Source organism: Chamaea fasciata, unplaced genomic scaffold (genome assembly GCF_029207755.1).
Source record: "Chamaea fasciata isolate MVZ Bird 193981 ecotype frontalis unplaced genomic scaffold, bChaFas1.0.hap1 SCAF_13, whole genome shotgun sequence".
Classification (NCBI taxonomy): domain Eukaryota; kingdom Metazoa; phylum Chordata; class Aves; order Passeriformes; family Sylviidae; genus Chamaea; species Chamaea fasciata.
In genome coordinates, this window is record NW_027094098.1 from 19,077,869 (window position 1) to 19,092,181 (window position 14,313).

Below are 14,313 nucleotides of genomic sequence, written 5' to 3' on the forward strand. Positions count from 1 at the left end.
TTTCCTGGAATAAAGCACCTCGGAATTTGTGGGCTGTTGGTGCGTGGGGATGTTCTGTGAGAGCTGCACCTCAGGCGAGCATTTCCCGATTCATCCCTTAACGGGAAGGGCAGAACAACTAACAGTGAGCCCTAATTAACACCCGCAGCCTTAATTCAGACTCATCTCCAGCCACCCCCCTCTCCTCCCCTGGGGATGATTTATCCCTGCGTTATCCAGGTTTTCCAGGGCAATTCTTCGTTTCCTGAGGGTGACAGACACAGAGTGAGGGGTGTGATGGTGCAGTTAGTGGCTGATGATTAAAAATTTTAAAATTTAATTTTTTTTAATTTTTACTTTACTCTTTCATTACTCTTTTAATTTTTTTTTTCCTGTGGAAAACTGTGCTGTGATTCAAGGAACTCGTGCCTCAGCCGGGAATATCCGTGTTTAGGGTGGGCTGTTGCTTCCAAGGAGCTTTCAGCGGTGACCCCAGGTGTGCAGGGAATACTGAATTTCAAAGGTACAATCCAGTCCCTCTAAATCTGGTTTTAAACTGTGGTTTTGCATGAAGATAAACCGGGAATGTTGCTCCTAGACCGAGCCAGGAAGGGATGGTGTTGGTGAGAGTGATTTTCCACCTGTAATTCCAGCAGCAGAGAAGCCTCTCCCTGTCTGTCCCACTGCTGGGCTATTGGGAATTAGGAGCAGAAATTAGGGAACGCTTACACCAAAAAACCTCCCACGGAACAAAGAGTATTTAAACTGCAGAGGTTGTAACTGGTGGCAGCGGGCGTTTCCTGAGTGATCCCATCAGGGATCTTTGCTGTGCCGTTGGAATTGTGTTTGTTGTGGGGATGGGATGGATGTGTGCCAGCTCACCACAGGCCTGACAGATACGAACGGCAGGGCTGAGCTGGGAAATTCCATCTGTGGAGCTGCTGTATCTTCCCTGGCCCGGGGAAAAGAAATCTTTATCCAGTGAATGGGAATGAGAGAGCCCAAAGGGGAAATACACAATGTGAGACCTGACGTTGTTTTCTCAGACAATTAATTTTGGGGACAACCCGGACTGGATTTTGCCTGGAATTTAGAATGGGGGAAGGAAAAAAAAAATAAATAACGAGGGACAGGGTGGGATTGTTGGGGCCCTGGTGATCCTTGTGGGTTCCTCCCAGCTCGGGATATTCCGTCATTCCCGTTTATCACAGGCACGTGCTGCCTGCCTGTCGTTGTTTTATCAGGCACAGTGTGCCAGTGTCTATTCCAGAGTGTGGGAATTGTGTGCAAGAACAGCTCCAGAAGGGATAATTCCAGCGAAGAAGCCCGAGCTAGATCAGGATGTGACAGACTGCGCTGTGAGAGTGAGGAGAGCTCAGTGGGAGATGCCTCCAGCCTTCTTTTCAAAATTCCCCCCCCTTTTTTTTTTTCCTTACACAAAAGGGAAAGTTACTATTTATCTAAGAACTTAAAACAACAGAAGAAAAACCCAACTCCCACAGCAAAAAAAAAAAAAAAAATGAAAAGAAAGAAAAGAGAAAAAAAATCACTTTTTTGTTGTTGTGGTTTGTTTTGTTTTGTTTTGTTTTGTTTGAGTGCTGAAAAAAACATCAATGTGTGCATGTCAAAAAAAAGTCTTGCTGTGAAATTTGCACTTTTGGGGACGCTTCTTTCAGGCACCTTCTATTTTTGGCCGTTCAGCTTTGGGGGTCACTGGCTGCAGCTGCTGCAGAGAGCCTGGGACGCTCCTGACACACAGCCTGGATTCAGCAGAGGGTTCAGAGCAGGATCTGGGTTAGAGGGATGAGGTTTTGCAGAATCTGGGCCGTGGCTGCCTGGGAGCTGCCTGTGCCCCGCTGCTGCTCCTCTGGAACGGCTCTGCTCTGTTCCTCTGCTCTGTTCCTCTGCTCAGTTCCTCTGCTCAGTTCCTTCCACAGATAAAGCAATTTTCTGTCGTTTCGGAAGAAGCCTCGTGGCTTTTGCTCCCCGACCAAAGCAGTTCAGCTTTCTTCAACCATCACTGATAGAAGTTGGGGGTTTTTTTGGGCAGAAGAGTGGCATTTGAGCTTCTCTTTCACCTTAGTGCTCAGGTTTTGCTGGCTCTGATATTTCTAGATACCCATCCCAGTGTAGGTGCTGTTGCCTGTGTTTTCTGTCCGCTCTTTCCCTCAAACGCTCCAAGGAGCGACTGGACGTGGCGCTGAGTGTTCTGCTCTGGGTGACGAGGTGGGGATTGCTCACAGGTTGGACTCAGTGGTCTTGGAGGTCTTTTCCCACCCAAATAATTCCCATTTTGTGCCCTCAGCAGCTGCACAGCCCCACGCCTCACAGAGCAGTGGGGTCACCCAAATCTCTGCTCTCCCTCCTGCAGCCGAGCCTGAGGATTATTTTTTTTCTGATGCCTCCACTCCTGTTTCAAAAGCTGGGGTGCCACTGGGGAGGTTTTGGCAGCAGGAATTAATGTCAGCGTGGAGGGGAAGCAGCGAATTCCCCTCCGGGCGCTGCTCCTGCCCTCGGGTCACACCTGTGGCAGCCCCAGGGTCGCATCACCTCCAGTCTAACAAGTCCCCCATTAGTGCCGAGTGTTTTATGCTCACCCTGGGCTCTCCCTCTGCCGAGGTGATTAAAAGCTGCCTGTTGCTGTCTGTCTGTGCGGCACGCTTCATTAGCGGTGATTTATTTGGGAGCTGAGCGGGGCTGGCGCTCTGCGGCACACCAGAAACGTGAGCTCAGGGCTGAGGCTGCTCCTTGCTGCTGCTGCAGCCCTTCAGGGGTCTTCTTGGGGTTACCTAAAAACAGAGGCCAGACAGAATTAAAGCGATATTTATTATATTTATTGAAGGGTCTTTCAGGTTACATTTAGGGCAGATGAAGCCCCACAGGGGCTGCACCTAAAATGGTCGCAGGTTTTCACACTTTGATAAGTTTGGTCCATTTGCATATTGGGGGTTCATCTCCCAATTACAGCTTCAGCTAATGAAGTCATTTACCCCAAATTTTCTCTCCCCAACTCACTTTTGTTTCCACCTCTGAGGCCTGAGGCAGTGAGGTGTCCTTGATCCCCAGGCCTGGAGAGGAATTGTTGTGTCTGAGCGAAACGGGGAAGCAGCAGCTCACACTGTGTGTGGAGTTCAGAGTTCTACACTGAAGAACTGCAGGGTTACAAATGTATAGAAAATAGAAAAGCTGAAATCCTAAGGCATCAGTCTTAGGCGTGTTCTGCAGGTTCTCCTTCGGGATATTCACAAAACCGAGCGGTCACATAGTGCAGATTTATCTCTAAAAGTATTTTTTTCACGTTCCGAATGCATCCACAGATACATTAGCTTCGGGATTTTAATTTTAATTTTGCTTTCACGGGAGTGCTAATCATGAAACAGCCAAACAAAATCACTCACACAGCCGTGCCCGCAAACGCGGAAAAATCCACCACAAATATTTCTACTCCACACATTTATTTTTCCCCCCCCTCCTACCTGCCTGCAGTCAGAGCTCCCAGAGTCAAGTTTCTTTGGCAGAATCCAATTAGGAGCAAAGGTGCCTTTCAAAAGAATTTGCAATGGCTGCATTGCCAGAAGTGAAGTTAAAAAGACATCTTGCACACGTGTGCTGGCACCGGGGTTTCTAATGGGCTGCACTTCCAGGCTGAGGCTCAGCAATCTCATTTTCATCTTGGGAAAAAAAAAAAAAAATAACTTGTGTAGTGCTGAAACTGCCTCTGCTTCCTTCTGGAAATGAAATATTAAACTTTGCGAGTTTTCAGGCCTTCAGCAGCAGCAGCAGCACAAACTCCCCTGGGATTTCATCGTCAGGAAACATTTAGGAATGGGAAGGATCTTTTCAATTATCCACCTTTTGCTCGTGCACAAATGTTGCTTTTCCTGAAGCTGCTGCCATATAAAAAGTCGATGTGTTTGAGCCGCTCTTGCGGAGCTCTGAACAAAGGCCCTGCCGATGTGAGCGGCAGAAATATTTACAGGGAAACACTGGGAGAATTGGACTCATTCACATGTGAAATAGGGAACGATTACCAGAAATGGAATTGCAGCCGTGCCTTGAGAACCACCATCATTTAACCGCAGGAAAATATTTTTAGTGGTAATCATCTCATTTACTTTTCAGCGCTGTTTCTGCCAAGACAGGCATCGTTTCTCTTTGGGGGAACTTTTCTGTCCTGCATTACGCTGTGCTGGACATCAGGGAGCTGGAATTTCGCTTTGAAGCAAAGTTCAACCCTCTGGTGCCTGTTGGTTCAGTGCAGCAACTGCTGAATAACTGAATGACGGAAAACTTTCAGTTTCTTCAGCTTTTTCATTGGACTTAAAATATATTTATTGCCCAGAGCAGCTGTGGCTGCCCCTGGATCCCAGGCAGTGCCCAAGGCCAGGTTTGCAGCAGCCTGGGACAGTGGAAGGTGTCCCTGCCATGGCAGGGTGGGAATGGATGATTTTTTAGGTCCCTTCCAACCTAAACCCTTCTACAATTCTGTATTTTTACCATAACTTTTGTTTTTGGCTGAAATTGAGATCCAGTGATTGTGGCAAAACTCAATGGGAGGAAGGACAGAGCCTGCTACTTTTAATGTCTTTTTATATAAGATATACTTTAATATACTTTTTACATCTTTTTATTGGGAACTATTTCACACCAGTAACTTTGAAATGCGTTGCATTAGTGTTTAAAATGTTGAGAGAAGCATTATTTCCTGAGTAGAAAAAAAATAATAATAAAATTAATTTTTAAACCCTCACAGTAGCCAAAATTTTCCCCAAATGGGTGCTGGGTCTGAGTTTTTCTCCAAAACTTTTCTTAAAAGGGAAGTATTCTCAGAAATGCCTGTCCAGGCATTGTTTCTCCTTTTCTCTCATGCTGATCACAGCACTATCCCAGCAGTTGTTCAGGCCAGAGTGTTCAGAGCACGGCTGTGCAACTCATGGGAGGGAAAAAATGCAATATAGAGTCAAATATGCAATATAGAGTCAAATGGTTTGCCTCCATCGTGAGGTAAACCCCCCATAATTCGTGGGAAAACGAGAACAGGGAAGAATTTCAGCAGCTGCTGAAATCCAAGATTTATCTCAAATTTCACTTAAATTGCTGTAGAAATCTCTTGTGTAGCTGCTGTTACAATCAAGAGAATTTGGTACCGGGAGGAAAAAAAACTGTATTTTTCCATGGGTCAAGAGTATTTAGGGTATAAAAAAAAAAATACATTTCTGGAGTTCACTACAAACAGTGTAACTGCTTCACCGTGTCAATCAATATAGACATTTTCCTTCCGGAATTAATAATTAATACTCTAATCATCGCCTTAAACAGTTGTTAGTCTTCATTGATTGGTCATCCCTGCTCCCCCCAGCACGCCTCGTCGCTCTGTGTGAGAACAGATGGATTTATGCAATTAATCCCTCCCTGCTTCAAAGCTGCATCTTCAGATCAGAGGGTGAAGGTTCCCGACCTTCCCAGTGCCTTGGACCTGACTTTATAAAAGGGATTTCCCCCGATTTTAGCTCACAAAAGCAGGCGGAGACCTCCCTTGTCATTACTCATGCAGTTTGTCTTGTAAGCACGAAGGCCCCTGAACTTCCAGTCTTCAGCGAGATGAATAAATTATAAGGATGTGTGTCTGGCTTGATTTATTTATTTTTAATATTTAAATGCCTGCTCTGGAGTTGGTTCCTCTCGTAAATAAAGGAGGTTTTTTTTCCCCCTTGGGTTGCTCGGAGGGGGATGGTGGAAGTTTGCAGCGATGAGCTGAGAAAGTCTCCAATTGCTCCCCAATTCTGATTATTTACAGGTTGTAATAGGGGGTGAGGAGGGGAAGATCAGGTTTTTTACCCGGAGATGTTTTAAGGTTGATTTTTAAACAGACTTTTAGAGCAGTGAGGATGGAGGTGGGATGGGAAAAACCTCCCTTTCCTGCAGTGCTGCCTTGCAGAGATGCATTGTGTGCTGGGTGATGTTTGCAGAGAAAAGCTGCAGAGTGGAGAATTGCTCTGATTTTCATTTTAAACTGCAGAGTTCACTAATTGCACCGGCTCACCTCAGAGAGGCAAGGGAGTCAACCTCCTGAGGGCAAAATTAAGAGACAGCAGAAATTTCACCAGCCACAGGTTACAATTCTTCACCCTCACCTGCCTCACCCAGACACCTGAAACGGCCACAAATCACTGCTGAGAATGGCTTGAAAGTCAATATTTGCAAAAGTTTGATGCTCAGGCACAACTTTCCTGCAAAGGAAGAACAAACCGTCAGCAGGTAGGAGCAACAACCCTAAATCTCCTTGCGCTCTGTTTTGTTTCACAGATTAAAGCTTGCCTGAGGTTTCCAAGGAGCCCCGAGCTGCTCTGTAATTCCTGGGCTGGTCTCCTGCGCCCCTGGAGCTGAAGATGAGGTTGCTATGGGAGCTGCTGGTGCTGCACTCGCTCACGGTGTGCCTGGCAGGTGAGGTGTCCTCTTTCAATTCCAGGTGAAAACTCTCCTGTGCTTTTCCCACTAACTCCAGAGTGCCCCGTGGTTGGTGTGCCAGGGGTGAGATGCCCAAATAAATCCGTGTTCGTGGCCCTTGTTGCTGAAGGGATCAAGGTGAGGCTCATTCTCCTGTTGGTCTGTATCACCCATCCCAAGCACAGTTTCATTCCTCCGAGGTCTGCTCTGTCCCTTTCCTCTCCAAAGCTGCTGTTGATGGAAGTTGTTTCTCCCTCATTCCGTGTTAAGCGTTTCCCTGCTCAATTAAACCTGCGTGGAGTGCAGCTCTAAATCCCATTAAAGTGGTGTTGTGTTACAGCTGAGCCCTCGCTCCATTTCACAAATAATTAGAATAACATATTCCAGCCATACAAGCAGCTCCTGCCAGTGCCCTTGTTTAACCTTTTCCAGCCCGAGTTGCAAAGTTCAGAGCATTCCCGGGGAAACTCCCAGCGATTTTTTGAGGGATGTGCCTTTTTCCTGGAGCTGGAAGAGTTCTTTGAGGACGTTTTGGGTTTGCAGAATGAGCAAAGCTGGTTCCCAAGCCCTGCTGGCTGTAGGATCACCTGGCCTGAGTCTTCCTCTCTTTGCCGCATCCTTGATGAATTCCTCCTTTCCGCTGCCATCCTTATTCTCTCCCACGTGTTTTGTTCTGAGGGAGGGTGTCAGGCTTTAATTAATGTTTATGTCACCCTGGTGTTAGCCTGGATCGCTCTAATTTACCTGCTGCTCGCTCAGACTCTTTTACTGCTTTATTTATTAACTTTTGATCTCTCCCCTTTTCTTTGTGCTCGCTGTCAGGTTCCTTTCCCAGCATTTTAGATAATAACAAAGCCCTTAGAGCAGTGTTTATTTTTTTTCTGCTTAGCTCCACTGAACACAAAGCGACTTTTCTTCCGGTACTTAGGGGTATACCTACTTTTGAAATTTGGTTCCAAGTCTTTCCTAAATGTGCTTTGACAGTTTCTGAGCTGGCAGAAAATTGGATGCAGAGAGATTCTGCAATGCAGGGCCCCCACGTGTTTGGGGAATTGCAACCCCAGGGAAGTTGGGCTCCGAGGGTGAGCCTTTATTTCGAGCAAATAAAGAAAAGAGTGGGGGAAACAAAAGCGTGGAAAACATTTTTATTGTAATTACTTGAAATGCCTGTTGCAAACTGCTTAAGGTCAGCAAAATAAAGCTCCAGGGGGACGTGTTTGGGAGGGGCTGCCTTTATCAAAAGATCTGTCTTTAATGAAAATACATCTCTCCAGCACTGGCTTTCCCCCCATTACCCTGCAGCAGCGTTTTCCCTCCTCTCTGCAGTGCACTGAATTTCCTCAGGCCCCAGAATCTGTGTCCTGCTGAGGGAGATTTAACAGATGTTACGGGGAGAGGAGCGTCAGAAGTTTTGTGCGAGTTTTAGAACAGGTGCTGAGTGAGGGACTGGCTTCTTTTTGCTGCAGGACGTGCCCTGGGCCGGGTTCTTCGGGCAGGTTTTAAATGTGGAATTTTCTGTGGCTGCCTGCAGCATTGTCTGAGCTGGCTGGAGGCAGGGACGTGGCTGCGCTCTGGGAATTCTGCTGCTGCCATGAGCAGGGCTCCCTCATTGGGGCTCCTTTTGAGGGATGCACTTTCGAGGGAGCTGTGGGAGTGTTTTGTGTCGTGCTCTGGTGTCACAAACACGTGCACAGGTGGCTGGTAAATATTCTGAAGTTAAGGGGGAAACGTGTGTTTTCACGTGGAGCGAACCATTCTAAACCCTTGGAAAAAATATTAATAACTGAGTTATCAAAAAATTAAAAAAAAACAGTCTGCAGAAAGTTGCCTACCAACCCTCCACAGTGCTTTGTGGACCCTTAAATGACTGGGAAAGTTGAGCTCAATTCCTAAACCTGAAAATGGAATGGTTGGGTTTCGTTCTGGTAATCAGAGTCAGACACAGCCCAGGCGTCATCCTGGTCTCTGCTGCAGAGAGCAGCAGGGCTGGTGAAGAGTGAGGTTTCGGGGTGAAGGATGAATTTTTGGGGTGTTGCCCCAGCAAACGCCCAGTTTCTGGAGTTGAGAGGTGCCACCAACCCCAAGCAACAGCACCCCGAGTGCTTCTTTGAGGCTCCAGCCACTGCCACTCCAGCTCCTTGGGCCTTTTTGGATGTGTGTGATTCCTAAATGCCTTTTTTGATGCGCGTGGTTCCTAAATGCACATCTGCTCCCTGGAAATTGCGCCCAAGCTTCCCAAAGTGTCCCGTCTGAGCCGTGGGACAGCTGCCAGCCCCCAGCACTGCAGGATCCTTCAGGTGCCACTTGCCCAGCAGTGCCAGAGCTGCTCCCAGCGCACAGGGTGTCGGAAATATTAAAGGTGAGAAGGTTTTCAGAAAGCAGGCCTCAGAAAGAGCAGGAGAATTCAGAATTAGCTGCAGCTGCAAGGTTTGAAAGTAGGAGGAGATACAATAGCACAGGCAGCAAGGACATGAAACAATAGTTTTGAGTTTTAGGTTTGGCTAGGACAGATCTTAATGGCGCAGAAAAATGTGATCGTGTTTTTCCATAGTAAAAAGCAAGATAGTAAGGATATTATAGCAAGACAGTAAAAAGTTTTCAGCTTAATAATGGAATATTGTTTATTGTTAATAGAAAGCATCCAAGCAGGAATTGTTTGAAGCAGGTGTATGTGTGTGTGTGCTTTCAGTGAATGGTAGAACAATTGTCTGTGAGCTTTAGGAATATGTTATTGGCTGGAAAACTTCTAAAATGCTCTGTAACAACGAGATCCTTGGTTGGTGCTGGCAGACGTGACCTCTTGCCACCAAAACCCTGTTTCATGCCACAGTAAAGGTTCAAGGAACACCTGGCAGTGGTCCTGTCCTGCTCAAAGCCCCAGCACACAGGGGACGCTGCTCTTGGCTCTGTGCTGCCTGGTGAGATATCACAGCTCTTCACAGAAAACATCACACAGGAACCTCCATCAGTCATTTCTAACGCAGCTGCCTCGAGGTGCAGCCCTGCTCACGATTTCAGGAGCTCTCCCACCTCTCTGAAGGTCTTCCAGAGCCACCACCCAGCCTGGGACCTTTGTCTTTCAGGCTGTTTTTCACCGGTTGGTTTGAGGTTGCACTGCTGAGAGCCCACTGATGCTTTTTGGCCTCGATGGTGTGTATCAGCCCGGGGTTTCCGCTTGTGTTCTCAGGAGTCGTCACAGGTGTCGGGAGCTGCAAGGAAACTCTTTGGTGCCAAAGGGCCCTGGCTTGTTCAGGCTCTCAGGTCCCTCAAACAGCAGCTGTGGTGATGGAGACTTTCCAGTGCTGGAGAGGGGGATGAGAGGCAGAATAAGTGTGAAAAGTAGCACAAAGCTCTCCAAGGCCTTGTTAGAAAAGGCTCTCCCCTGGGCAGCCCCAAAAAAGTATCCCAAAAAATCTCTGGTGCCAGTGAACACTGAATCACTGAGGCAGGGCAGGGTGATGGAGGGAAGGGGCGTTGGCTGGGGTGAGGCAGAGCAGGGCGGGGGAGATGTGACATTGTGCTCAGAGCAGCCTGAAAGGGAATTTTCTGTGTTTCCATGACTTCTGCGCCATCCTCTGCCTCATTAACCTCCCGGAGCAGAGAGTTTCTGTGCCGAAGTCGTATTTGCATGTTAATGAGCTGCAGTGGCACAGACACATTAATGTCTGAGTGTACATATGCATATTTTAGAGTGGGGTTTAACCATTCACCTCCTGGCGGGGCTGGGGGTTAAGCCCCACGCAGCCTCTCCTCACCTCCCTCCACCCCAGTGCAGGAGAATCCGAATTAAAACTTGTAGGTCGAGACAGGAACGATTTAATAATTAAAAGAAAGTGAAATATAATGAGAAATATAATCATGTTGTAAGAAATAATATAGGGAATAATAATATAAAGTAAATGGTAGTATTTTAAAAAAACTATTTATAAAATGAATATATTTATTTTATAAATAATGAATATAAATAATTAATATAAATTGTATTTCTTTTATAATTAATATGAAATGTAAATATTTAATAAATATAAATATATAAATAAATGATAGTGCTTTGTAGTAATAATTGGTAAAAAACCAAGTGATGCACAATCAAATTGTTCAGCACCCACTGACCCATGGCAGATCCTGCCCTGAATCCTGACCAGCCCCTTCCAGCCGCAAGCTCCACATAAATACAGGAGCTTTAAGGAAAGAATTCGTCCTGCAGCTCTTGGTATGGTTTAGTTTGGGGTTCTTTGTTGTTTTGCTTTGGTTTTGTTTGGGTTTCTTGTTTGGTTGTTCGTGGGGTTTTTTTGTTTCATTGGTTTTTGGGGGTTTTTTTTAGTGGTGGTTTGGGGGTTTTCCCCAAAAACTTTTTTTAACATGAAAATATTCTCAGAAATGCGTGTCCAGGCATTGTTTCTCCTTTTCTCTCATGCTGATCACAGCACTACCCCAGCAGTTGTTCAGGCCAGAGCGTTGAGAGCACGGCTGTGCAACTCATGGGATGGAAAAAATGCGATATAAGGGTCAATTTTTTCCACTGTGAGGCAAAACCCCCATAATTTATATCAACCCATTCCAGTGAAATCGGGCACCTGTTAAAAACCAAAGCTCAGAATTCACGGAGAGATGAGGAATTTGAATTCATGCTGCTCTCCAGGCAGCTGCAGGTTTCATAGCAGAGAAATTCAGCTAATTTCGTGTCTGAATATAAATAATTAAAGCTGGGAGCCCTGTTGTACATATTAAATTATGGTCTCCTCTAAACGAGGCCGCAGTTCAATTTGTTCAGTGTCTTTTTTTTTTTTTTTTTTTTTTCCTGGTGCTTTGTAGCTCTCTCTGCACTTTGATGTGAGCAGGAAGCTGGGAAATGATTCATCTGCTGCGGCCCCATAATTAATTAATTTATATTTTGGTCAGTTCTGCCGCACTTTGCATTTCTGGAGCCGGCTGCTTAATTAATGTTTGCACAGCAGAGGAGGCAGGGAGCGACTCCTGGTGCTCCTCAAACACCACCCAGCCCTGGGCACCGCTGGAGAAGGGTTTGCAAATCAGGTCTGCCTTGCCTTAATGCTTTGAGTGGAGGTTTTTTCTGATTATTTACAGTTTTTTCAAGTTCATTTCCAATTCCTGTATTTGGAAATCCCTCAGGAAGAGGTGTGGCCCCCCCAGCAGCATCATCCTCTGGGCAGGTCCTGGATCCACCCCTCCTGGCTGGGATAAAAGAATGATTAAACCTCAGCTGGACAAAAACTCCTTTAAACTGAAGCCAGAAGAGTTTTAGCCGCCCAAGTGGGGTCCTGCAGCATCGCTCAGCTGTGCCTAGGTAGAAAGGAGAGCAAAGAAAATGTAATTTATGCTTATTTAGGGATTATGTGGCGAGTTTTTTTCCTGTGATTGCAGAGGATTTGAGTCAGCCCCTGGAGAAGCCTGTACCCATTTCCGCTCCTGATCTGTCAGCAGCAAAGCCCTTGCTGGATGTGACCTGATTGATTTAGGCCATCCTTTCCCAAATTACCAAATCAGAGGCCACCTCAATGCCGTCTTCCTCATCTTTACACACAGGTGATTAGGTAGGTGATGTTTTCCTCTGGTTAACTCTCGAGCCCGTCTGGGTGAGTTTAGTTGCCTCTTTCTCAGAAGTGAAGAAGGTGAGCTGGTGCGCTTTAAATAAACCAGGGAGCACACAGACATTTTTCTAAGCAGATGTTCCAACTCTCTGGCTGTGTAGTGATCCCCCTGTGTGTTTTATACGATGCCCCTTTTCAATTTAGCTCCTTTGCATTTGAATTAGCGTGTAGGTATTGAAATTAAATCTCATTTAGGGGCTTTTGGAAATACCTACTTTCCCACGCATCTCTCAAATTAGGGAGGATATGGAGCCAAACTGATTATTTATTGCCAGGAAAAATGGGGTTTATGGCAGAATTGGAGGTGATTAGTCAGGTGTTTTATAGGTAAAATACTGTGTGATTCTAGGAAAATCTAAATATTATTGGAAAGGGGCTTAAATTTGTAATGCTGGTGTGGTTGTGGAGAGGAACAAGAAGTGAGGGATGTGGTGCTGGGTTGGGCTTGGAGCTTGTCTTTGGTGCTGGGCAAAGCTTGGCTTAGCTAGTCTAAAACCTGTCTGTGTGGGGATTTCCTCCCTGCCTGGGTACAAAATCTCTGCTCCTTTCCTCCCCACTTTGCTGGGGATTTTCAGCATCCAGAACACAGTGGGGAACCAGCAGCTCCCACGGAGCCTTTTGGGGTGAAACCCCTGGGGTTTGGAGCAGCCCTTCCATTCCCTGGAAATGCTGGATCATTTTCCCTTGCTAAAGTTCCCTCGGTGAAGGGGGATGATCCAAAGGGATCAATGGTCAATCCAATTGTCAATCCCATAAAAGTCAATCCAAAAGTCAAGCCAGTCCTGGGTAATGAAGTGCCATAACTGTGGGCAGTCCCAGAATCTCTGACAGCTCCACTGGCCATACAGAAAATGAGGCTCCTCACCACCCCTGCATGTTTTTGTAGGGTCTCTCCCCAAAACTTACTGTCCCCTCCTTCGGCCAGGCCTGGTTGCCACAAGGGCTCCAGTTCTTCCAGGCTTGGGGCCATTAAATAGGACAGATTCTGACGTATTTTTTGCAACTCATGCTCAAAGCCAGTCCGTGGCAAATCAGTGGCTGCTGCACCCGGTGAGTTCTTCCTTTAAGGAATAGAGCACAGGATGCTGCAGTTCAGCCGGGCATTGTTTGGTGCTGCTTTATTGGGGCATTTGTCAAATGCTGTGACAGGCAGTGCTCTGAAATTAGGAACATGCTGCTGCCAGGCTGCACCGACTCATTACTGCAAGTTTTAGGAAAGCTTTCCTGTGTTTTCATTAGCAATGAAATAGCAAAACTTGCCTGTTATCCCTTCAGTGCTTCGGTCTGCTTCTCCTGAAGTGCTTGGATATTTTTATTTTTTTTATTTTGCAGCAAAATACACATGTTCAGCTTCATAAATCAAGCCAGGACACAACTGTTAAATAGTCTATATCATATTAATTACTCTGTAGAGCAAGGCAAGCATTGCAACCATTTATAATCGACTACTGGAGCAGTTGCTAATCAATGAGACAGGTAACTAATTAGCCAGCCAGCAGCCGGCATCTCCAGCTGAAGCTGGTGGCTTTAAACTTCATTAAACTTTCCAGGTGTCGGGGAAAGTATGAAAAATACAGCTCTCCTAATAGGTGGATGTGTCTTAATTCCAATTTTCTGAGTTGAAATGTCTGAAGACTGCGTCTGTTTTAAGGGGCATTGTCGATTATAAACTTCCCGCGGCTGTCTTGCACAGCTGGAAAGGAAATAAGCGGTTTGGTGTGTGAAAGGTTTGAGTTTGTCCAGTGCGTGTTGGGAACAGCAAGAACTTTGATGTGTCTAAAATTCCTCTTATCCCAACTTTTAATTTGTCCCTTCTGCCTTACCCTTAATACTTTGGGAGAGTAGCGGCAACTCACTGGTAAATCATCCGCCTAGAATGTCCCAGTATTTGTTCATACTGACTTTGCTTTATGAAGTGTAACATGAGTTACATTTATTGACCTCTGCTGCATTCCTGAGCAAACTTGGATGCTCTCTTTTCTTTTCTTTTCTTTTTTTTTTTATTTTTTTTTAATTTGTTGGCGTATTAGAGGGGAATATGGAATTTATCCCCTTACGAAAGGCGAGGGAGAGATGCCATCAGTCAGTGGGAGGAGAGACAACCCAGCGCTTTCCCATGTAAATTATGTGAGCTCTGGAAGGGAGCCAGGCATTCATTTTGTTAAAATGGGGTTTGATAATTGAAACTAATTTAACATCGACCCCATTAAGTTGCGCTTTATTGCTCATTTAATACGCCTGTCTCAGGAGCTCCCAGGGCTGGGGAGCAGCTTTG

General features: G+C 46.0%; 1 protein-coding gene across 2 annotated transcripts in view; it reads left to right on the forward strand.

The window, feature by feature from the left end:
* The window catches only part of LOC136296589 (contactin-4), a 260,514-nt gene that overhangs the window by 132,867 nt on the left and 113,334 nt on the right, over positions 1 to 14,313 (forward strand). For both annotated transcript variants that reach the window (XM_066195773.1, XM_066195774.1), the window contains exon 3: positions 6,286 to 6,423. In XM_066195773.1, coding sequence (XP_066051870.1) covers positions 6,369 to 6,423 — 55 coding nt within the window. In that variant the 5' untranslated portion in view covers positions 6,286 to 6,368. The remainder of the gene's footprint in view (positions 1 to 6,285; positions 6,424 to 14,313) is intronic.